Source organism: Cervus canadensis, chromosome 9 (assembly GCF_019320065.1).
Source record: "Cervus canadensis isolate Bull #8, Minnesota chromosome 9, ASM1932006v1, whole genome shotgun sequence".
In the NCBI taxonomy this organism is placed as follows: Eukaryota; Metazoa; Chordata; class Mammalia; order Artiodactyla; family Cervidae; genus Cervus; species Cervus canadensis.
The window spans coordinates 77,615,525-77,639,742 of NC_057394.1; the positions used below are offsets into that span (position 1 = coordinate 77,615,525).

At 46.3% G+C, this 24,218-nt stretch overlaps 1 protein-coding gene across 1 annotated transcript in view; it reads right to left on the minus strand.

Annotated features, from left to right (window-relative positions):
* LOC122447295 (WD repeat-containing protein 49-like) overlaps positions 1-20,336 on the minus strand; it is a 44,057-nt gene extending 23,721 nt beyond the window's left edge. The window contains 10 exon segments of the mRNA XM_043477802.1: positions 1,063-1,228; positions 3,654-3,713; positions 5,521-5,564; positions 6,283-6,339; positions 7,573-7,652; positions 7,731-7,837; positions 10,742-10,844; positions 12,778-12,929; positions 17,852-17,957; positions 20,136-20,336. Of these exon segments, the coding sequence (XP_043333737.1) occupies positions 1,063-1,228; positions 3,654-3,713; positions 5,521-5,564; positions 6,283-6,339; positions 7,573-7,652; positions 7,731-7,837; positions 10,742-10,844; positions 12,778-12,929; positions 17,852-17,957; positions 20,136-20,251 (991 nt within the window). The 5' untranslated portion in view covers positions 20,252-20,336.
* Positions 20,337-24,218: the final 3,882 nt, after the last annotated feature.

Genomic DNA, 24,218 nt, shown 5'->3' on the forward strand with positions numbered 1-24,218 from the left:
TAAAGCAGGGATCATAGTGTGAGGCTCATGGCTCTCTAAGGGTGGGCTGGTTTGGCTTCTGGAGATGCAGGAACTCCCCAGTTTTATGCAAAAATGCCCAGCACTTCTGTCTGTGTCTCCCCTGCTGGGGCCCAGGGGTGCGAGGAGTGGGACCTCTGGCTGTTGGCTGATGAGCACCTGCAGATGGCCACTTGGGAAGGATGAAGCTGGACTCTGGACGTGGGGAGAGAGCAGTGGTAAGAAGCTGCCTGTGTGGTTCTGGGTTCCTGCCACTTTTACGGTCCAGCACCACCAGCAATGGAACTGATAGATAAGTGGACCTCCCCACGTGTGTTTTCCACATGACTCAGAACTCCTGGGGAGAGAGGGATGCGATTACCAGCCCAAGACCTAGCACTGGGCCTGGCACATAGCAGGAACTTGTCTGTATTCTTTGAATGAATAAGTGAGTGAACGGACCCATGATCACATTAGCAGACAACAGAGAGAGAGCCTTGGAGAACGAGGACCAGTGCAGAAGAATTGGGAAGAGTGCAGTGGGATGGTGGGGAGTTTTGTAGCATACAAGTAATGGGGCTTCCCAGGTGGCGCTAGTGGTAAAGAACCCACCTGCCAATGCAGGAGACGAAATAGGTGCTGGTTCGATCCCTGAGTTGGGAAGATCCTCTGGAGAAGGGCATGGCAACCCACTCCAGTATTCTTGCCTGGAGAATCCCATGGACAGAGGTGATTCGTGGGCTACCGTCCATGGGGTCGCAAAGAGTCGGACGTGACTGAAGCACATAATTGACTTACAACGTTATGTTAGTTTCAGGTGTGTGTGAGACGGGCTCTGATGGACAGGTGCCTGGGGACGTGTGCTGAGCTAGCTGAACTCTCGTGCTCCCCCCACCCCTCCAGCCCTCCCCAGGTCTGAAAATCTCCATCTCACAAGTTAAGACCTGAAACCAGGCCACTCCCTTATAACTGGGAAGCATTCCAGAGATGAGCTCCCTTTAGACAACGTGCCAGGAGCCTGAGCCTGCCGGGCCCACGCAGAGTGGCCATGGAGGCCGCCCCTACCTTCTCTATCTTCTGTGCCATCAGAGGAGCTGGGGGAATTCAGCTTGCGGTACACGTGGCCTGAGATGACATTCCAGATGATAATCTCCCCATCGTAACTGGAGGTGGCGAGGAGAGAAGGTGGACAATGAGCCACACAGAGAATGTCTTCCTTGTGCCCATGGTTCTAGGAAAGATAGAGGGGAACAGAGTGAGAAACCCAGTCTCCAGTCTCCCACAGCTCACTTGCCTGCATTTGATGCCTGGGCAGAGGAGGAAGAGGGGTTCCTCCTGTGGTTACCCCTGGAACCTGGTGGCCCAGCCCAGGGGGTCAGGGCAACCCTCACGGATCAGCCAGAGAGGAGCTGCATCCTCCCGAGTCAGTTTCATCACCTTCCCTGGGGAAGTGCGACTTCTATCAGCTTCCTCACCGCCTCCAGTGCAAGCAAGGAGGCTCTTTGCAAGGAGCCCTCTTTGGGGCTGAAATGTTCATGGGAATGTGACAATGGAATCCAAGCACTGACCAAGGGGCTCTGGCCTCCCATGAGCCCCAGGTCTAACTTCCAGGGTGTAGAGTTCCTCAGCTCAGTTCCTCCAGGGCTCCCCTCTGCCCCCCAGTGTGGCCTACAAGTGTCCTTAAGAATTGGAATTACCTACTCTCCTTGAAAGGAGGATTTGGGTATATGCGTGCTTAAGAAAGATAAGAAACACAACAAAAATGTTTTTGTTTTTCAGACCAGAGCTGCAGAGCTCAAAGAGTGCCTGACTATTCTCCAGTTGAATGTTGAAAGTTAAACCTTTCTCCCTGGGGTGCAGTTCCCTCTGAAGAGAACTTCTCCTGGGGCTGTGAAGGATATTCTTTCTCTCTTGTCGCCAGGTGCTTCCCGCAGAGGGTCCCTTGAGGACCTCTCTGTTATCGGCTAAGATGTCCCTTCTGCCTGAAAGCAGCTGGGAAGGTGGTGGGAAGGACAATTGGAGAGAGAGTCAATGACTTCCTCCTCCCGACAGTCTGCCTCCAAATCTCAACCTCCTTCTGAGGTCTGTGAGCACTGGTGTCTGGAGGTTCTCCCTCCACGGTCCCCACTACTTGTGGAATGCAGTTTACATGCCTTGGATGGCTTTCAGGCTCTGATTTAACTTCCAGCCTCATTTCCCTCCTATACCTGAATCTCCAGCCCCTCAGACTCTTCACAGTCCTTCCAGATAATATGCTTCTCCTGCTTCCAGACAGGCCTCTCCCCATCTCCCCCATCCAGACTGCCTTTTCCTGCTTGGCCTCCCAGAAAAATCCTAGTAATCTTTTAATATCCTCCATGATGTTAAAGCAAAATTGGTAGTTCCCATTGCTGGGTTTCTCTAGTATTTCATACATTATTACATCATCTGTCACATCGTATAAGGATTACTTTCTTAGTTTATCTCCTTTCCAGTCTGTGAGACTCTGGGCTGGGAATCACACTTTATTCATGTTTGTGTCCTGTGTGCCTACCCACAAAGGATGGCACTATGTCAGTGCTTGATAAGTAGGGGTTGAAAGAACTGATAACTGAATGAATAAATATTTGGATGAACTAATACTTCCCTGACCCTTGCATGATTTCTGCCCTTACAATGGCTAGGGACATTTTCTGCAGACTCTGTTCTTTCACTTAACAATCACTCATCTGCAAACTTCATAAAGGCAGGGACCATGTGACGACCACTTTGCTCATCATTGCAAGCTCAGTGGCCAGCACAGGCCGGGCACATGTTGGTTGAATGAAAGCCTATTATTAATATAAGCTAGGCACTGAGCTACATCCTGGGGATACAATGGAGAAAGCAGCCGAGGTCTGTCTTCATGACTTTGTATTCTAGTGACTTGTGGCTTTTCGAATGTTTACAGGGCATCACGTGGGGTTGGCTGGTAGGAAATGCTTGTGCACAGTGAGCTTCCTTTGTTAATACTTGTCTTCATGGCTTGACATCCAGGCATTTTTTAAAATTTATTTTTATTTCGAGGATAACTGTTTTACAAAGTTGTATCGGTTTTTGACATACTACAACAATGTGAGTCCAGACAGCTTTGAGGGAGATCATTTGGCTCTGGGAAGCTGTAGAAGGTTGGGGGCAGGTTAAGTGCTAATAAGAATTATAAGACGTTCCCTGGCTCTGGGTCCCTAACGAGCCATGGGGCAGCAGGAATGTCATTGCTTAGGTTCCCTGGCTGCCCAAGGATGGCACGGTGAATGCTTATGGTTTTGCACTGGAGCAGAAGCAGGAAGTGGATGCTTCCTTGGAGAAAGTCACCCCCAGCAGGTCCTGGACTGCCATTCTTGCACAATAGGACTCCAGGCTGAATTCAAGGAGAGCTGTGCAGACTTGCTCCTGGGCCTCATGCCCCAAACTGAGCACAGGCCATCACTCCGCCTGGAGCAGAAGCAGCTGCCTAGAGCTCAGGGCTCCCGGCTCTACCTGGACCCAATCATGAATCCCACCACACTGGAGGCTCTTGAGATGCTGTGACCACCCTAGGCAGGCCCAGGGGACTCAGGGTGAGCCTCTGGAGGGAATGACATCCCCATCAAGTGCCACTGTTTGGGTTGAGAGTCGGACAGTGGACCAGGGCTCACCAAGTCATCTTGCCAGTGTGGCTGTGGCTTCCGGAAGTGATGAAAGTCACACGGTGTGTCCTGCATCCAAAGCCAGACAGGAGACGTTGTACCAGCAGTAAAATGAGCTGCCAACACACTCACAGCTTCAGAGAGAGGTGCTGGCACATTTTACAACCCTACCCCTCGCTCCACCAGTGATGTAGATTTTTGAAATGTCAAAGCAAATTCCCCTAGTGCTAGTGGGAATAAAAAGCAATCCACTCCTGACGTTTGGGTGATTGCATTTCAGCAAATCATATGCTGACTGACAAGCTCTCCTTGGATGGTCTGCATAGCTTGACCTCCATAATAAGACCCATAGCTGTTGCATGAGCTAAAACAAAAGCCATCAGCCCAGGAATCTATAAAACCAAAGGGTGAATTCAATGCCAAGACCTCTCAGGTAGTCATGTTGCAGATCATCTGAGGATGCTAGGCTTAGGCTGTGAAATACACCATACTTTCAAATGAATAAAGAACTTACAATGTTTAAAGACTTTGGAAATACAGAACCATCAGCATAGCAAGCAAGGGAAATAAAATGCCACAGGTAGATTTAAAATGCCGTTTTAAGTCAGAATTTTCATCTTCCCCTATCTTTTAATTCCCTTTCCCAACTGTAAGTCATAAAAAAGAATTTTTTCCCACAGAGATGCTTATAGATGGCATTTATTTCCTTTTCTCACTTAGAGAGGGACTGGGGCACAAAGAAAGAAATGATAACCCACTCCAGCATTCTTGCCTGGAGAATTCCATGGACAGAGGAGCCTGGCAGGATACAGCCCATGGGGTTGCAAAGAGTCGGACACGATTGACTTACTAACACTTTCACAGGGAATAAAGACAAGATGGGAGAGAGAAGGAAGAATTTAAAGAGCCAGAGAGTTGAGAGTCTGGTTAATCTTCAGTTAGGGGTGAGGGTATTAGAGCTGAAGCTGGAAGCCCCTGCGTGGGGAGGGGAACACAGCCACCTGCACAAAGGAAGAGAAGACCAGCAGGGTGCGAGGAGCTGCAGATGTCAGGGCGAGGCTGGTTTGGATCCCCGGAGATGCCCTCTCTGCCCCTGAGAGCTTTTATACCCAGTACTCTGTGATACCGTGATTTATAATAAGAAATATCTGTTTGGGCTTTGCCCACATCCTGGCACACAGTTGCTAAAACCTTGCAGTTTCTTGAGCGATGAGACCATGGTAGCTCCTTGCCCTTTCCCATACCTCACTGTCTCGTCTCTTTCATCTGTCTGTCCCAGAGTTATATCCGTTTGTAGTAAAATGATAATCCATTAAGTAAAGTGTTTCTCTAAGTTCTGTGTGATGCTCGAGAAAATTAAAATAATTCAAGGAGGGGGTTGTTGGACCTTCTAGTCTATAGTCAGTTGGACAGGACTTGCAAATGGAGTCTGAAGTGGAGGGCCGGGAGTCCTGTGTCTTGGAAGAGTGAACTCTGCCCCATGGAATCTGATGCTCTCCCCCGGCAGACAGGGTCAGAACCGTAGGGTACCAGCTGGTGTTGGAGAATGGCTTGCTGGGAAAAGCCCCACACATCAGAACTGGGTGTAGTGTCATTACGCTTCTTCCCATAGAAAAGAATTAAAGAAACTGAACGAGAAAAACTGAAGTTTTTTAAAGGGAAGGAGGGAGGAAAGATGGGGAGAAAAGGGGGAGAGAAGGAAGGAGGAAACACTTTTTTCTGTATCATTGCTTGGCTTATACCAGATAGAGGTATAAAGAATTTCTCCAAAATCTGTTTTTAGAGAGAAAAGATTCAGCAGGGGGTGGGGGTGGGGAGATGCATATCAGTTGGAAGCAGGGTTTTGAAACATCGTAATTCTGTACATTTCACTTACAAAGTACACATCTATTCTTCTCTCCCATCCAACCTATGATACACCTAGAACAATAACAGATGGTTACATTTTGATACTTAAGCTTAACATTTGCTTAATTTCTGCGTGGAATCAGCACTGTGGCTTGATTTTGCCATGTCATGTGATAAATGAAGAGAGCAAGAAAGTCACCTCTTCTGTTTTTTTATGAAGAGCAAGATAAAAGATGATTTGGCAAATGAGGGTCAGTTTTTTAACTGGCTCTTAAAGGATTAGGGACAGAAACAGGATACTCTGTTGTTCCCAAGGTCTGTTCCATGAGCAGCTGCCCTTCTGAGGATTACTCGGTCTGGAGAGCCTGGCTGAACCATGGAGGCAAGGACACAAATAGAAATGGATCAAGTACTGCTTTTTAACACTTTCATGTTCAGGAGGGAATCCATTGGATTTTTATTCTTTGACTTGTGGCTGCTGAATTTAGCTACTCTAGTTTGTGATTTATTCCTTGATAAAGCATTTGGTGGAAGATGTACTGTTTCCTATCTCTACCTCTAAACCAGTATCAAAATGTGAAGAGAATTGTTTCCAATATTCTGGAAGAGACGAGTTGCCTAAATTACCATCAGGGAGCAACCACAGTTTGGGGAATTCTTTGACACATTTCCTTCTGGAAAATTCCCTTTACTATCTTTAGTATCCTTCCCTAGGACAAAGTTTGTGTCAAAAAGGATACCAACCAAATATTCAAAGTTGTCTCTCTTATATTCAAGCTGAATGTAACTCACTTATTTTGGTTCACTTCCAAGTAGGTGCAATCACAGACTTCACCTTGCTCTCCATCTAGAAAGATAATATTATCAACTTAGAGTCCAAGTACATATAAGAGTATAAATGAAGTCCAAGTAAATAAGATAAAAATTTTTTTCTTTACTAGCTCCTGAATCAGTTTACACATGTTGGCTTAATCCAACTGATGACTGGGGAAACTTCAGCACTTACTTTCTGGTTTTCAGACCACAGTTAGGTGTCTTTCCAAGCCATCAAAACACAGCTGATGCCACTCTCACTGCCCTAAAAGGTGGATTCAGCCCTGGCTCAGCCATGGGAAGAGGCTCACCTCCTGCAGACTGCCTGACACTTATTGACAGTGAACCAGCAACAAACTCGTGAAGTCACAGGCAAAAGTAGGAACCACACACACATTGCGCTGAGCAATTTTTATCCTATTTACTTGGACTTTGTTTATATCCTCCGATAGTTGAAGAACGTTTGCCTCTGACTTTCCTCCTAGTTTCACAGGCCAGAACTGCGGAAATTTTACCAGGAATAGACCCAGCACGTGAACAAAGGGAATAAGCAACCTTGAAAAAAAGATCACAATGGCACATAAAAAAGACTTGCTTTTAGTTCATCTAAGTTCATCTAGACTTTGTGATGTTTGACTTATGTGATATTTACACTTTTTAGAAAAATTAAATATTTTAAAGATTTTTTGGGGGCGTGGGGGAGGTGCTTTCCTCATAGCTCATGGATAAAGAATCTGCCTGCAATGAAGGAGACCTGGGTTCAATTCCTGAGTTGAGAAGATCCCCTGGAGAAGGGAATGACAACCCACTCCAGTATGCTTGCCTGGGAAATCCCATAGACAGAGGAGCCTGGCTGTTTTTAAAGCATTTGTTGAATTTGTTACAATATTGCTTCTGTTTCATGTTTTGGTTTTTTAGTTGTGAGGCATGTGGGATTTAAGACTCCTGACAAGGGATTGAAACCTACACCCCCTGCAATGGAAGGCAAAGTCTTAACTGCTAGACTGCCAGGGAAGTCCCAGGTTAAACTTTTTAAAGAATCCAGGTCTATTTCAGGCAGTGAAGGAACAAATGCACAGGCTATAGATGGGAGCACAAACATATGTGAAGTATGTCCCTCCTGCCCAGTAGTTTAGAGTCAGTGGCGAGGAAATACCAGAGAGAAAGGATATAACATTGCTACATGCATCCTAGATTCTGTCTCATTTGATTTCTCCTGCATTTGCCCCAAATGCCTAATGTGTGTCATTATTTTATGGGGACTCACCATGTTTCAGAGTGTGCAGACAATGTCCACTGTTGTAGCTCCATATTTTCAGACAACTGTCTCTGCCCCCAGTAACCAGCCTAAAAAGCAGAACCCTCCATCAGGACAGAAGTCAGGGGTCATCCTGCCTAACAGAAGATGCTGAGGAAAGCACATACCTTCTTCCACTGGAGTCAAAGGTCAGACAGGTGATTTCAGCAGTGCCAGGAGCCTCAGTAAATTCAGACAACAGTCTTCCCGTTTCAAAGTCCCATACTTTCACCACCTGTAACAGGAAGTTGAAAAAAGCAGCCTGGAGGCACTGGCTATCAAATTAGAGAGAATTTACATTTAGAGGTCTAGTGTCACAGATATGAAAGATGAGCATTTACTCTGAAGGTTTCTGTACTTTTAATACAAGTTGGCTTACCTGAGTGTGTTTGTTAGCTAGGGCTGCCTTAACAAAATACCATAGACTGGGGCCATAAACAAGAGACATGTATTTTCTCACAGTGCAAGATCAAGTTGCCAGCAGGGTTTGGTCTCTTCCGAGGCTTCTTGGCTTGTGGACGGACACCTTCTCACTGAGTCCTCATGTGGTCTTTTCTCTGTGCCTCTGAACCCAAGCATCTCTTTATGTGTACAAATTTCTTCTCATTATAAGAACGCCAGTCAGATTGGATTAGGGCCCACCCTCACAGTCTCAGTTTAACTTGATGACCTCTCTAAAGACTGTCTCCAAATACAACCATATTCTGAGGTACTGAGCATTAGGACTTCAACACATGAATTTGAGGGGAACACAATTCAGTCCATAGTACTGACTGAGAAGATCAGAAAATTTAGTAGCGTTGGATAAAAATTTCCTGACCATATAACTCAAGAGAAGACAGGTGTGAATTGAATTTTGAGCAGCCAAATTTATTTACCACCAAAGCAAAGCTGAATAGGAGAGATGACACATTTTCTGGGAAGGATATATAAACACTCAGCTTTAAAGCTTTGCTCAGTCCAGCTTGTTCCAGTCTTGCAGTTACTTTCTTTTCACCCCATCTCTTGAGCACTCTTCGAATGAAAATCATCTTTAAAAATTTTTTAAAAAATTTTTTGGCTGTGCCATGGCATGGTGGGATCTTAGTTCCCAGACCAGGGATTAAACCTGCGCCCCTGGCAGTGGAAGCAGAGTCCTAACCACTGGACCACCAAGGAAGTCCCCAAAATTGTTATTCTGATAAACTTTGGTATTACATGTAACTATGCATGTGTTAAGTTGCAGTTCACAAGTAATGTAAACATTTCATTGAACTCTATTAATCTTCATTGTGCAGCTTATAAGCATTTTGAAGGTGTCAAAATTTAGTGGTCCCTAGTGCTCAGTTTATACAAATGAATGAATACAATGTGATATGGTGGTATTCATAAATTCAGGCCTTATCAAGATCTTGGTCAATGGAGTCTAGATGTCAAGGATTGTGATAATGGGCATGACCATGCTACAAAGATTTCACACAGCAACAGATTTGCAAGGTGAGCAAACACTTAAATCAATAGTTTAATTCAGTAAGTATAGGGGTGTTTATTACCAGCATGTGCCTAATACAGTTATAATTATAGAGTATTTATATCTCAGTTCAACCTCTACTTACAACCCACCACTGGGGGAGACTTGCACATCAATGTAATGCCATTGAGGGAGGCAGGCTGTGTTAGCACAGAATTAGGAGCCCAAACGCTAATGGAGCCGTTCATTCTGCCTGGATGTGGGAGGGGATCTAGGACTGTTACAGGGGCTGGTATCTGAGTTGTGCTTTAAAGAATAAGAAGGGTTTTGACAGATAAAGAAGGAAAGAAGAGGGAAACATAGGTGCTCTGATTCCTGCCCTCAAAGGCCTGAAGAAACTGTTTAGAGGCGAGGCTTGCACGCATGAAACCAAGCAGAACACCATACAGAAGGCTCGGTGGGTGATCAGGAAGAGGGAGGTGCCCGCACAAGTCAGGGTGGAGAAGGCAAAGTTTCCCTGGTGGAGACAGGACTTGAGTTGGACCTTGAACGGTTGCTTATGTGTGTGTAGGAAAAGAGCAGGAAGCAGGAAATTCCAGGGTGGAGATGGGAAAAGTTTGCACAGAGCCAGGGGGCAGGAATGTGCAGAACCCTAAGAAGGGTGATAAGGCTGACTTCCTTGGAGTCAGAGGTGATTCTGCTAAATCTGGAGGATAAATGCTTCTCTATAAGTTTGAACCCAAACTGTACAGGAACCCACTTTCTTTGAGATGAACTGAGACTGAGTCATCATAAAAAAATTTTGACCAAGAGATCAGGTAATCTACTTCTTTTGGTACTTAATAAGACCATGGTGACCACTCATCTCTGGAGCAGAAGCCTGACAAAAAGAGATGCTGGGAGTGCAGCTGAAGTGAGTGTGAACAGGAAGAGGACGTGTCCAGGCTATGATGCTCCTGATGCTGTAAATCCTAAAGACAGGGTGCACCAGGCTCTGGCAGGAATGAGGGAAGAGGTCACAGGCACACGCCCAAGGACACTCATGTGCAATGCTAGAGCCCAGGTCAATAACAAAGGAAGTGATTGAACTAACAGTAGAAGATTTCAGGACATTTCAGCAGCACAGTGTACTTGGGATGTGCCCTCCCATTGCCTCAAGGACAGAAAAACATGAATTGTGGGGTGTCTGTGTTTCCCTGCTCTTATTCCTTGTTCAAGGAGCAATGATTACTGATTATGGCCCCTCCTGTGGGCCAGACACTGTGCAGGTCCTCCAGGGTGGGGCCAGTGGGGTCCTCAGGAGCCCTGCTGAGAGGGGAAGTAGATGGCAAGCTCTGAACCCTCATTCCCAGATTAGACTCACAGTGGGTTAGGGGCACATTGATCATCCTATACCACACAAGAGCATTGCTATGAAGTCGTAACCATTCCATAAGACCAGACAGGCTGTCCTTCCAAATAGCTCACACTGCAAGCCCCTGCAGAATCTATGGGCTCTTCCATCCACGTGAACATTCACGGAAGAGTGTCCAAACACTACAGGTGGTCAGCAGAGCAGAACTGAACCTCTCGTTTTTCACTTCTAGAGACAGATTGTCCCCAGGACATTCTGTTCCCCGTGAAGGTGAGGACAGTGGGGCCACACTTGCAAACACATCATTGCTAAACAGACTACCACTTGACACTTACAGATGCTTCTGAGCAGCTGATCACCTGCCTGAATGTGGAGTTGTACCGGCAGCATACAACAGGTTCCTTGTGGGAAACCACCGGGTGAGGCTTGTGGGGAGAACTTGTTCATGAAAAACAGAGAGAGAGAAAGAGGATGAAAACTTGAACTGAGTGCATAACATGCATACCCAGGACGACACATCGATCGCTTGATTAAGAGGGTAGTCTTACACTCAAATGATGGGTCTGTGACCTTGGGCAAGTCACTTAGCTGCTCAAAACTCTACTTTTTAAGATCTATTAAATAGGGATAATGGTACCTACTTTAAAGCATTGTTTTGAGGATTAAATGAGAAACCATATAGATAGTCATCCCTCAGTATCTGTGGTGGGGGGGTTGGTTTGAGGACCCCCAAGCACACCAAAATTCACGGGTTCTTGAGTTCCTTATGTAAAATGGCATAATATTTGCATATGACCTATGCACATTCTTTCATATACTTTAAAACATCTCCAAATTACTTATAAAAACTAATACAATTTAAATGCTACGTATATAGTTGCCATATGTGGCAAATTCAACTTTGGGGGTCCTTTCGTTTTTTGGAAACTTCTGGAATTAAAATAATTTTTTTTCTTCCCTCTCCAGTTGGTTGACTGTGCTGATGCAGCACCCATGGACAAAGAGGGCCGACGTGATGTCCTTAGCACAGGACCTCACATAACCGGATGGGTGTGCAACGAGGAGCAGCCACTAACCGTGAGAACTGTGAGATACCATGTCTCCTTGATGGGGCAAGAAGGAGTGTGATTTCACGAGACTGCAGGGTGGACCTTCTTTCCTATTAATTCACATCTTCCCGCAAACAAACACAAACTGTATCGTCCCATTCTGAGTCCCCATGCCTGAATGGCAGTGCTTTTCCCTCAAGGCCAGGCCAGGTCCCGGGAGGCCCTGCAGAGTGCCTCCCACTGGCACCCAGGGGCAGAGAGCTCACCTGTGCCCTTGGACTTTGCCTCTTAAGCCACCCAATCCCTCTGCACTCATCGCCTCATCTGTAAAATGGAATCCTTTATAGAAACTTTGTGAGGAAGAGGTGTGGGGAAGGAGGTAAAAGGCTGGCATGCAGTGGACACTGAAGAACCAAATGTTGGTTACCAGCCTTCATTCCCTCAGTGCCCTGAGATGGTCAGCCCCAAGCCTGGGCCACTCACAGGGAATCGGGGGACCCGAAACCTAAGACCTAGTGCCGGAAGAGTCTCAGTGTGGGCAGAGCTCGACTTGGCATAAGGATGATTAGAACTTTTGGGAGCAGAGTCGCCGCACATCACAGATGAGACCACAGGAGGCTATTGGCTGACCTGGTCAACATCACAAGCTCCCCAGAGATGGAGCGAGGGACGGCAGACAGTATCTGGCATTCAAGTGTTGGCGCTAGAGAAGAGGCTATTTTTGCCGTGAGGTAGAATTTCAGACACTTTGCTCCAAAAAAAATCAACCCAGCAGGCTGTTTGTTCTACACAGTGATACCATGTAGAACAAACAGCAGTTTGGCTGAGAGATGCTCCCGTTTTTCAGCTGGTCGTTTTGGCCTCTTGAGTGAAGAGCCTGCCTTCCAGGCCTGGCTGGAGTGATGACCCAGCAGCGTCCTCTGTGTCCTCGAGTGGCCGCCCTGCTTGAGGGACGGGGGCTTCAGGTATGGGCACTGCTGGACTGTGGGGCTGCAAGGAGGCTGATGCCTCAGGACTGAGTAAGCAGCCTCGGGGTTTCCAGGACAGCTTCCTATGGGGGTGGGCTGGTGGGTGGAATAGGCTCAAGGGGTGGATTTCAGTCTTCAGGATGATATAGGGAGGTGGTGTCAGAGTTACCCGTGGGCATGTTAGGGAGAGCTCACCAGATATACACTGTGCTCTAGGGTGTGGGGCATACAGCCGGGGGCTCACACAGAGTCCTTAGCTCTGGATTGTTAGGTAGAAGGTCCTATGCAACTGCACTGGGCTCTGCAGGACCTTCTGGAGAGCTGACTGCCAGGGCTCAGAGGACACCCTCCTACCTCAGCCTCAGGTGCAGGGGTGCTAGGATATCAGCGGCCACACGCAGGGCTCCGGGACCGGGGAGATAGAGGCAGGCCCCGGGCTCACCCCGAATGCCGCTGGCTTTGGAGGACGCAGTGAACAAGCAGCTGTTGGTCTCCAGATCCCAGATCTGAGGAGGAAGTGAGAAAAAAGTGATCAGGGCTCTTGATTAGCCTGTTTTGCTGGGTTTCCAAAGCCGTCACCTGTTGGGGGTTCTCTTAGGCTTGTGCAAAGTTCACGCATTGCCCCTCCTCCCACCTCCCCCAAAGGAAAAGTAGTTGTCTGTAAAGGAAGCAGGAAGTGGGGACTGAGTTCCTGAGCCCTTCTGCCAGGATGAAGCTGCCTGGCAACTGTGGCTAAGTGCTCTACTTTCCCACCAGGAGAAGCTTCTCTTCCATAGACATAGCTTCCTCCGTGGGGGCTCACAGTATGGGTCTGATCTGTGGCCCAGAGCTACTGCTGCCCCCAAGATATGCCCCCATTTCTTCCTATAGGTCCCTAAAACCCATCCCTGGAGGACGCAGGCAAGAAACCTCAGGGTGACTATTGGTTGACAGCATAATCCCCCATCCCTGGGTTGGAGTCCCAGCTGTACTGCCTAATCACTGTGTGGTGTTGGACAAATAACTACACTTGCTTTCCCTCAGTTTATTCATCTGTAAAATGGGGAGAATAATAGTAGCATTTACCTTATAGAATTGTTTTAAGGAATCTAAACATTTAATAAAAGATGGAGTGCTAGAAAATGGTACAATATGGCTAGAATAATACTATTATTGTTCACCACTAATTCTTTTTGCCTGCACTGTGTGGCACACGGGATCTTGGTTCCCAGACCAGGGATTGAACTATCATCTCCTGCAATGGAAACAGGGAGTCTTAATGGCTGGACTGCCAGGAAAGTCCTGACAGCCCTGTTCTTGAAGGGAGAAAAAGTGCCCCTCACCAGAGGCACTGGTGCTGGGTTGTTACACTAGACAGAAATAAACTTACATTGTTTCAACCTATGGAAAATAAGGGTTCATCTGTTACAGTGGCAAGCCTTACCTTAACTAACACACCATGCTATCTTCCTTCCAAGAAATAGCTTTCTTTCCACCCTAATTCTTGTTGACATAAAACAGCTCTTTTTGTGGTGTGCAATATTAAATGCACAAAAAATAACAAGTGAAAATGGAAATCTGAATCTGTCACTTTGCTCTTCTTTAGAGAATGCCAGAAACTAGCAGACTCCTGAAACATTTTGTGGGTCCCCATGATTTACAGACATGAAATATTTGGGCTAAAAAAAAAATCAACCAAAGAATGAAGACTATCTGATCAGGCATGCTAGAAATTTAGCTGTTTGCTTCCTAGTTGATTAGTTTTTATTTGATAGGAATAATATATTCTGAAATAAATTACACACCCTATTTCCAAGATAGGATTTCAATATATTTTAAACACACTTTGGGAAGTGATTCAATATGCCTGAATCATCACAGGCAAGATGCTAATCTTGTCATCATGAGTTTAGATTGGAAGAAAATGGAGAGGCCTAGGAAAAGAAATAGGATAGAAGACGTGTCCTCACATACAGAATTATGATTATCTGATGGTACCAAGTTTTGAAAAAAAAAAGTGAATTAAAAATATGAAATCTCCAACTTTGCGGCCTTGGAGAATGCCTTTGGATGGATTTGGTTTTCAAAATAAATCAAAAACTAAAGTCTATAAATCTTACCATTTTAATCAGCTTTTCTTGGAGGACTGAATTGAGTTTGAGTCCTGGTTGTATCCCTGACTGTGATCTCAACACCTAATTCTATATAAATATGCTCTTCATTGCCATGAGATGCACGCTAAGCTCACTACACGGGAGCCAAGCTGGACCCCACAAACAGTAAAATCCCAGAGTGTCACAGGGCCCCTGTTCTCAGTCTTTAGGGCTTTTCTCTCTTTTGCCCACTTTGGCTCCCTTTATGAGACTTCCCTGGTGGTTCAGCAGGTAAGGAATTTGCCTGCAGTGTAGGAGACATAGGAGATGCGGGTTTGATCCTCAGGCCAGAAGATCCCCTGGAGAAGGAAATGGCAACCCTCTCCAGTACTCTTGCCTGAAAAATCCCATGGCCAGAGGAGCCTGGCAGGCTGTAGTCCAAAGGGTTGCAAAGAGTTGGATGCAACTAAGCATGCAAGCATGCTCCCTTTATGATCTCATCTACTCGATGGCTTAAAATTCCATCTAAATGCTGATTCCCAAATTCGTATCTCCAGCCCTGACATCTCCCCTCGCTCAGGACGACTGTCTCCAGCACATCCACAACTGGGCTCCTGACATTACGCTCCTCTCACCCACCACCTTCCTCAACACAGACCTAAAATCTTGGTGTCATCCTTGACTCCTCACTCCCTCTCTTCTTTAAAAAAAGATCACAGCCTTATTGACATTTAATTCACATACTACAAAATTTGCATTTTAAAGCTTACTATTCAGTGGTTTTTAGCATATTTACAGAGTTGTGCAACCATTGCCACTAATTTCAAAAAAATTTCATTCCTCCAAAAGGAAACCCCATACCCATTAACTGCTACCCCCTATTCCCATCTCACCCCACCCCCTGACAAGCACTAAGCTAATTTCTGTCACTGAATTTGCCTACTCTGGACGTTTCATATAAATGGAATTACACAGTACACAGCCCTTTGCGACTGGCTTTCACTCAACACTTAGAGCTTCTCATGTTTTATGTGTTGTACCATATGATAGTGCTTCATTTCTATTTTTTTGTTGCTAAATAATATTCCATTGTATGGATGATCGGATTTTGTTTATCCATTCCTCGGTTCATGGACATTTGGTTTATTTCTACTTTTTGGCTGTCATGAATGCTGCTATGAATATCCATATGTAAGTATTTTTGTGAACAGATGTTTTCAATTCTCTTGGGTATAAACCCAGGAGTGGAAATGCTAGGTCATATGTTAACTTTCTGGTTAACATTTAAAGAACTACCAAAATGTTTTCCAAAGTGGCTGCACCATTTAAATTCCCACCAGCAATCCACAAGGGTTCCAATTTCTCCACTTCCTTGCCAACATTTGTTATCATCTAGCTTTTAATGTTAGCCATCCTAATGGGCGTGGCTTGAATTTTCATAGTGACTAATGATGTTGAGCATCTCATCCTGTGTTTATTGGTCGTTTGAATATTTTCTTTGAAGGACTTTCTGTCCAAGTCATTTGCCCATATATTTATTTATTTATTTTTTCTTTGCCTATTTAAAAATAAGCTATTTGTGCTTTTTTTTAAATTTTTTTTCCATTAATTTTTATTAGTTGGAGGCTAATTACTTTACAATATTGCAGTGGTTTTTGCCACACATGGACATGAATCAGCCATGCATTTACATATGTTCCCCATCCCGATCCCCACTATTTGTGCTTCTATTGTTGAGCATTGAGTTCTTTGTATTCTAGGTGCAAGTCCCTCATCAGATATATGGTTTAAGGTATTTTATCTCATCCTGTAGGTTGTATAATCACTTTCTTAATACTGTCCTTTAAAAGCACAAGTTTTTATTTTTGAGGAAATCAACTCATTTTTTTCCCCTTTTAGTCTCTAATGCTTTTGATGCCATATCTAAGAAATCATTGCCTAGCCCAAGGTCATGAAGATTTACTCCCATGTTTTCGTCTAAGAGTTTTGTAGATGTAGCTCTTTTTACATTTAGGTCTATGATCCATTTTGAGTTAACCTTTCTGTACAGTGTGAAGTAAGAGATTTAAGTCCAAAATCAAAGTGTCGAAAGATGTGGATTCTTCAATGACCTTTCTCCTGGGCTTGCAGAAGACCATCTTCCTGCTGTGTCCTTGCAAGGCTGCCTCTCAGTCTAAGTGTCCTGATTCCCTCTTCTTATAAGGACATCAGTCACACGAGATTAGGGCCCACCAATATGACCTCATTTAACCTTCAGTATTTCTTTATAGGGGCTTCCCTGGTGGCTCAGTGGTCAGGAGTCTGCCCGCCAATGCAGGGGATGCAAGAGACTTGGGTTCAATCCCTGGGTTGGGAAGATCCCTTGGAGAAGGAAATGGTGACCCACTCCAGTATTCTTGCCTGAGAAATCCCACAGGCAGAGGAGCCTGGTGGGCTACAGTCTATGGGGTTTCAAGAGTTGGACATGACTTAGTGACCAAGCAAAAACCCAGCAATTTCTTTATAGGCCCTATCTGTAAATACAACCATATTCTAAAGTACTGGAGGTTAACACTTCGACATATGAATTCTGAAGAGACACAATTCAGCTCAGCGTCTATCAATCATTTATTATGTGAGGGGTCAGTGAGCTGGTTTATGCATCTGCAGTGAATCTGATCTCTGTTCTGAGGTTCCAGCAACTCACATTGCTCTAAACGTCCATCCTCTGGCCCTGTGACAGTCCAGAAAAGAAGGTGGATGAGCCATGGAAACTTGTCATATTCACTGGAAAAGCATATGAGGTGATGGATGAAACAAATCAGTGAGGCTTTTCTTCTTTTTTAACTAAAAAAATAGTGTATTCCAGAGATAATAGAGTGACTGGGCTTTAGAGGCAGACAGGACCCTGGGTATTAAAAGAGGTATGAAGGCAAACAAAACGAAGGTAGGGATGTAGCTACCTCTGCCAGGGCCAGAAAGGTTTAAATTCTAAGCCTTAGAGAAAGCATTTCAGAAAGGGCCCACTTGCTCTATGTGTACTGCAAGATAAGATGATCACCTCTAGTGGCAAAGGACTGCTGACTCCTTCTGTCCCCAGCTCCCCCTCTCCATCCCCAACCTGTATTCTCACAAGGAATCTCTGGATGGGATGTAAGCAGAAGGCTCAGCGCTATAATGTTTACTCATCCCAACAAAACAGCAGGTATAGAAAGTTCTCGGAGAGGCTGCCCTTCGCCTGCTTGCCTAATTCTCCCTTTCAAAAGCAGATCCATGGAAGCAAATGCCATCTGAGCATCTGCTAATCAGAGGCCCCAAAGGCTCCAGAGAGAGGAATGAAAACATGAAAGGATAACACATCGAAACAGGGCAAAGACCTTAATAGTGTTGTCGGTGGACATGGAAAATATCTTGTTATCCTCAGCAGACACATGGATGTAAATCACTGGAGCTGTGTGGCTTCTCAGCATACCTGTTGGTTCTCTAGAATGGAAAAAGAACAGATGAACACCAGGCAGTTCTAGCTGAGGCTTCTAAATAAAAATGCAAGACTAAACTTGGCCCGGATCTGGCAGCTCTACTCAGCCTGAGGAGGGTTATGTCTCCCTCTGAAACGACACGCATATATATCTTGTGTGATAAAAGGAGTGAAGCAGATAATACGCAGTTACAGCAACACAACTCGGTGTGAGATGAAGCCCTGGGCTTTGTTTTCTCCCAGGGCTGACAATATCGCTATTAAAGGAATAAGCTCGGAAGAGCAGAGGGTGGGGTTGGAAGAGACTCCACGCAGGTTGTTGCTTTATGCAGTATTCAGATCTGGTGTGAAGTCTTTCTAATAAGAGTTTATTTTAAGGAGTTCTGAGGGATTGCAGGGCCCTGAAGGGTGCAGGGCTGCGTGTGCTGTGGGAGGAGAAGGGACACAGGGCTGAGGTTGATGGGGAGAGAACAGTGTCTTTTTATAACCACGTCACTGGGAAGTAAGCAAATTTTTCTATCTTCTGACAAACAGGAGGCTAAGGTAATAGAAGTGGATAGAAAAATCATGTTTCTTTTTTCCTCCCTTCCTCCTTCCTCCCTTCCTTCTATTTCTTTCCTTCTTATTAGGCATCAGACATTGCACTGAGTGCCCTGCTTGGATGGTCTCATTTGCGATCTGTACTGCTAATCTACAGAAGACTCCCAAGAGTCCCGTGGGCAGCAAGGAGATCAAACCAGTCAATTCTAAAGGAAATCAACCCCAAATATTCTTTGGAAGGACTGATGCTGAAGCTCCAGTACTTTGGCCACTTGATGCGAAGAGCCGACTCATTGGAAAAGACCTTGATGCTGGGAAAGACAGAGGGCAGGAAGAGAAGGGGATGACAGAAGATGAGAAGGTTGGATGGCATCACCAACTCAATGGACATGAGTTTGAGCAAATTATGGGAGACAGTGTAGGGCAGGGAAGCCTAGTGGGCAACAGTCCATGGGAATGCAGTCCATACGACTTAGCTCACTGAACAACAACTACTACTGCTGCTAACCCAGGAGTGGATATTCTTGTTATTGCTGAAGAGGGACTGGAGGCTGCAGCCCTTGCTCAGGATCATTCAGCTAGAAAGGGACAGAGGCGGGACAGAGGCTGGATTCATGAGCTCACTTCCTTGGAGCACTGCCCAGCAGCTGAGGGGGCAGGGGTCACCTGGCAGGACCTCACTGATGTCTGTGCAGAGGCTCAGCAGTAACCTAGGCTTTCTGTAGGTGACTGGTTCTTACTCCAAACCCCATATCAACTCCCCATTTTCCTCCTCTCCTTCCTTCTTCAACACTTGTCAACAGAAATGACACAGCTTTTAGCAACCAAGTTGCATTTGAATCCTAATTCTGCCATTAGTACCTCAAAATTACTTAGCTCCTCTGAGCTTCAGTTTCTTCCTTGGTAAATGGAGTTGATGTGAGGGTTAGAGAGAATGAATATGGGGCACAGGGCCCGGTACCAAGTAGGTGCTCAGTAAAGTGACGATTTCTGTTATTTCCAAGAAAGCATTACTGAGACTCATTCTGCAGGGACCCACATGAAGGTGGGGGTCACTCTCAGGAGTATGATGATTACACACTGAAGGGGTGATGGCAACAGGCTGCTCTTCTGATTAAACAGCTTGCTACCCTGGCTACCCCAGTTTCAGGCTTTCCAGAAGAATCCCTGTTTTCTTAGGTCAATTCTGCTATATTTCAGGGGTGGTGGAGTCCTTAAATTAGACGTGGCTACACAACTCCAGCAGAGAAGTGAGGGTAAGCTTAGGGCCACCTGAGTGAGGCGCACAGAAGGGACACTGATTGCAGATCAAAATCCTTAATCACTCTCTACAACTGATCATCATCCATCGTAGGGAAGACAGCAATCTGATCTAAGAAAATCCTTCCAGTTGTGAGTGAATGATGGTTTTATACGATCTCTATGTCTTTGCAAGCTATTTGCATTTTAAATGAGTTGCTTATTAACCCCCCAAAATGACTTTGTAAGAGCCACAAGCAGAAATTTCCTGGGTTGTGTGTCTGGGAGATCAGTTTTGGACAGGGGCTCTTAAAGTAAAGGGGAATTTTAGTGATCCTCAGTCCTGCTCTGCTGTACTTATGAGGTCAAGGGCACCCTTGGCCGGAGAGAGAAAGAAAACTTACCCAGGCAGATAAGGATTCCAGACTCTAATTATCTGGTCCATTCCACCTGTCAATAGCAAATTCTTTCCCTTGCAGAACATAAATGCCTTGACTCCTTTGTGGATGCAGAAAACCATTTGATCACATCCTGCTCGCCTTTGGGGCAAACCGAGGAATACTTGGTCTTTTCTTGCTTTGACATTTTCCCCAACACCCTTTATCTCTTTCATCTTTTGCTTGACATTTGTTGTTCCCATAGTGCACCCTAAAAATATTCACAGAAAAGCAAAACAGTTTCTCAACATGATCAGTCAATTTTTGGACAAGTTACTAGTTTTTAAAGATCTCAGGCTCATTTTCAGTGATGACAGTGTTTTCTTCTTTTTTACCCCAGGTGTTAAACCCTAGATAGTCTGAAGAATGAAAATGATATTGTAAGAAAAGCAAGGTTTCCCCAAATCTCTACTGAGTGCCAGGCATTGGGTCAGAGCCTCCCCATACATGATCTTGTTTGAGCCTCAAAGAAACTCAGTGGGGTAAGCACTTTTACCGCTACCTTACAGGTGAGAAAACTTACACATAGAGAGGTTAAACACTTGTCTTCAAGAAAACATTGGAGCCAAGGAAGCACCATCTGACTCCTAGATCAGGGCTTCCAGGTTTCATCAACTAACCAGCCAATTTCATTTACAACTATTCTGACAGATATTTGAGTCAAATGACTCAAATGACTTTTGGGCTTATGAATCTACAGAACAATAGAATAAAATAGGAGCATCACACTGGAGCATCACACAGAAGCGTCACACAGAAATGATCACGGGCCTTCCTGTAGGCTTTATACATTGGTTTTGAGACAGGCTGGGACCTAGGACCCTTGACTAGAGTTCTTGCATCTAAACAAAAGTCTCTTCGAGCAACAAAAATACAAGAAACTATACAAGACTAAAAATAACTTATGTGCGTGTGTGCTAAGTTGGTGCATGTGTACTAAGTCACTTCAGTCGTGTCCGACTCTGCGATCCCATGGACTGTAGCCCACCAGGCTCCTCTGTCCCTGGGATTCTCCATGCAAGAATACTGGAATGGGTTGTCATGCCCTCCTCCAAGGGATCTTCCCAACCCAGGGACTGAATCTGTGTCTCCTGTGGCTTCTGCATTGCAGGCGGATTTTTTTTATCACTGAGCCACCAGGAAAGCCCAAAATAACTACATGAAAGCCCAATTGGGGCAATTATGAACTATAAGATACAAAAAGGCTGCAAACCAACCGCCGTTTCTGAGATGGGGAGAGCAAAAGTAGGGTACTGTGCATGAGCTTGCATACAGCACTACCAAGGGGGTGGGCAGGTCACCTAAGGCACCCTTCCTGCCCGACCTGCCCATCTGCCCCCACCCTCACCACGTTTAAGGAACCAGCTTGCCCCGTCTTGGGGAGCGAGCAAGGCACCTGTGACTTGTTTTTGCTTCCTCCTGCTGCTGCTGCTGCTAAGTCGATTCAGTCGTGTCCGACTCTGTGCGACCCCATAGACGGCAGCCCACCAGGCTCCTTTGTCCCTGGGATTCTCCAGGCAAGAGCACTGGAGTGGGTTGCCATTTCCTTCTCCAATGCGTGAAAGTGAAAAGTGAAAGGGAAGTCGCTTAGTCGTGTCCAACTCTTAGCGACCCCATGGACTGCAGCCCACCAGGCTCCTCCGTCCACGGGATTTTGCAGGCAAGAGTCCTGGAGTGGGGTGCCATTGCCTTCTCCGCTGCTTCCTCCTGCTGTAGCACCAATCCCAATAAAGGCTTGCCTGTATTCCTCATCTGGCTTCTTATCAATTCCTACTGATGAAAGAGTCTTAGGACCCGAGAGGGTGAATAGTCTCACCAGAAGATGATCATGAAGGAGATCCGAAATACACTCACCAGTGCCTCTCCCATCCACCTGTCTGACTTCCCCCTTGACCTCTGCCTCGTCCAAGGAGCCTGAGGGACCTTGGAGGAGGAACGTGGGAGAACAACTGTCTTCACCCCCCTCCCCAACCCCCTCCCAATCCCTCTACCCCCAAGTAAGAATCCTCTTTCATCATCTGTGACTTCAGCAACTGGCTGAAGGATTATCGGCTTGGTCTGGGCCTTGTGCCTGCTATCACAAATTACAACTCAGCTTTCTTCCAGGACTCGGAGAAGAACACGCTACTCAGGAAAGTTCCCTCAAGGCGATTGGAGGCTTCCACCTCCCGGGTGTGGTGCTACTGCAACTCAGAGGACCCTCATGAGGCAGCCCTGCCCATTTTCCCATAGAAGTGGGAAATCTCCATTTTTCACTGGATATTGCCAGAATCTTACATGTTGGTGACCAGTTTTAAAACATGCTTTAACTCTGTCTGTGGCTGTTTCTCAGGGCCTCTGGGTTAGGGCGTGTTGTACAAGAGAGAGCGGGCGGGTGTCACAGTTGGGGGAAGGGAGCCCTCCTCTTTCCACTTCAGAGCTTCTCTTCTTCAGAGTCCCGTGGCTGTTCTCCATTCCCTGAATTCCAATAGGGAAGCAGAGTCATTTCTGAACCGGGGTCTCTGACATCCACATTATTTGAGGCTATATAACCCGAGTCCAGAGTCATCCCTGGCTGGTTTATAGACAGTGAGTTGAGGTGAAGACCCTGCCCCCCATGGCTCCTCCCCACAGTGGCCAAGGGCTGGGTCGGGTGGTCCCTGTGGCCCCATCCTTCCTTTCTCCTGTAGCACGCAGCAGGGAAGGTAAACAGGATTGAACTTGCAGCTCTTTCATCTGCCAGGCAGAGGGGAGGGGAAGACAAGTGCTGAGTGTAGATAATTACTTCAGATGACAGTGTGAGCCTGCGTAATCTGAGCACTTGAAATGTCAAAGCAATGCAGCAAACCCTCCACAAACACCAGTTCAACACTCTCACCCCTCTTGTTGTGAGCAGAGATCTGAAACATCTAAGCAGGTGTGTCACTTTATTTTTAATTTTTTTAAGCGAAGGGAGAGCAGCCAGTTCATTTGCATGATCTCTAGTGGTTCTTTTCCAACCAAGCCAGAAAGAGATACATGTTTAAGTGGTTGTCATGGAAACCAGAGAGCATTGCTCTCCCCCAAGGTCTGAAAGAAGGATGATGAAAAGTTTAAGCAGTCACCATGGAAACTGAGAGCAGATTCAAGGAGGGCTCAGATCTCATCACACTAAATAGCAGCTAAGTCTTCAGGTGCTGGGGTCCTGGTGAATTCTGGCTGTCACTGCAGCTGCTGGTATCAGGGCTGACCCATAGGCCACTTTCATGGTCATGGGCTTAGAGCCTCCCAGGGGGTCAGCACTGAGGGGATTGTGTCCTCCGCAAAGCTCAGATCCTTATTCGTCCTGTTCGGAGGTGGCCTCTCCTGCGTATCCCTCCCTGGACTTCATTCCCTCCACTCCATCTGTTCCTTCAGTGTGGCAGGAGCCCACAGATCAGCCGTCACTAGGTGGAACCTAACGCTGCTCCGGTTTGAGTTCGAGGCCCAGCCTGGTCTGTCTATGGCCTTGCCCAGGACATGTCCCCTTTCATGTTCATGAATAATGAAAACAAGCAAGCAATTCCTGCCTTCCTTCGCTGCAAGGGAGCAAATGCACTTGAAAGCGCTTCCTGTGCCTCACGCCGAGCCTCTGTGCTGGGTTGGTCTCTTCTGTTAAGGTTTTTCCCTCTTGCTGGAGGCGATCCTGTCTGGGGACAGCTGGCTGACCTGAAGCTGAGTTTTGAAGTTCAGGAGTATGTAAAGGGCAGTCCCTTAGGGGCTGCGGAAAGGGACAGACCAGAAATAGAAGCTAGAATTGAGTTGAAGGGGACTGTGGGACGGTGTGAACCGTCTACTTTCTTCCTGATGGGGTTACTGTCCCTAGGGACCATTTAGGGGTGGGGTAGGACGTGTCCTATAGCACAGCGGAAGAGTGTGTGAGTGTGTGTGTGAGTGTGTGGGACACATACATATCCGGCTGAGCAGTGACACAGGTGTAGGACACTGTGGGGATGTGTCGGGGGGCGTGGGTGGGGAGACGGGAGGAGAGGGCACAGGTGGAAATGCCTGACAAGCTCGTCACTACAGACTCAGCTTTCCTGGTGTGTATGG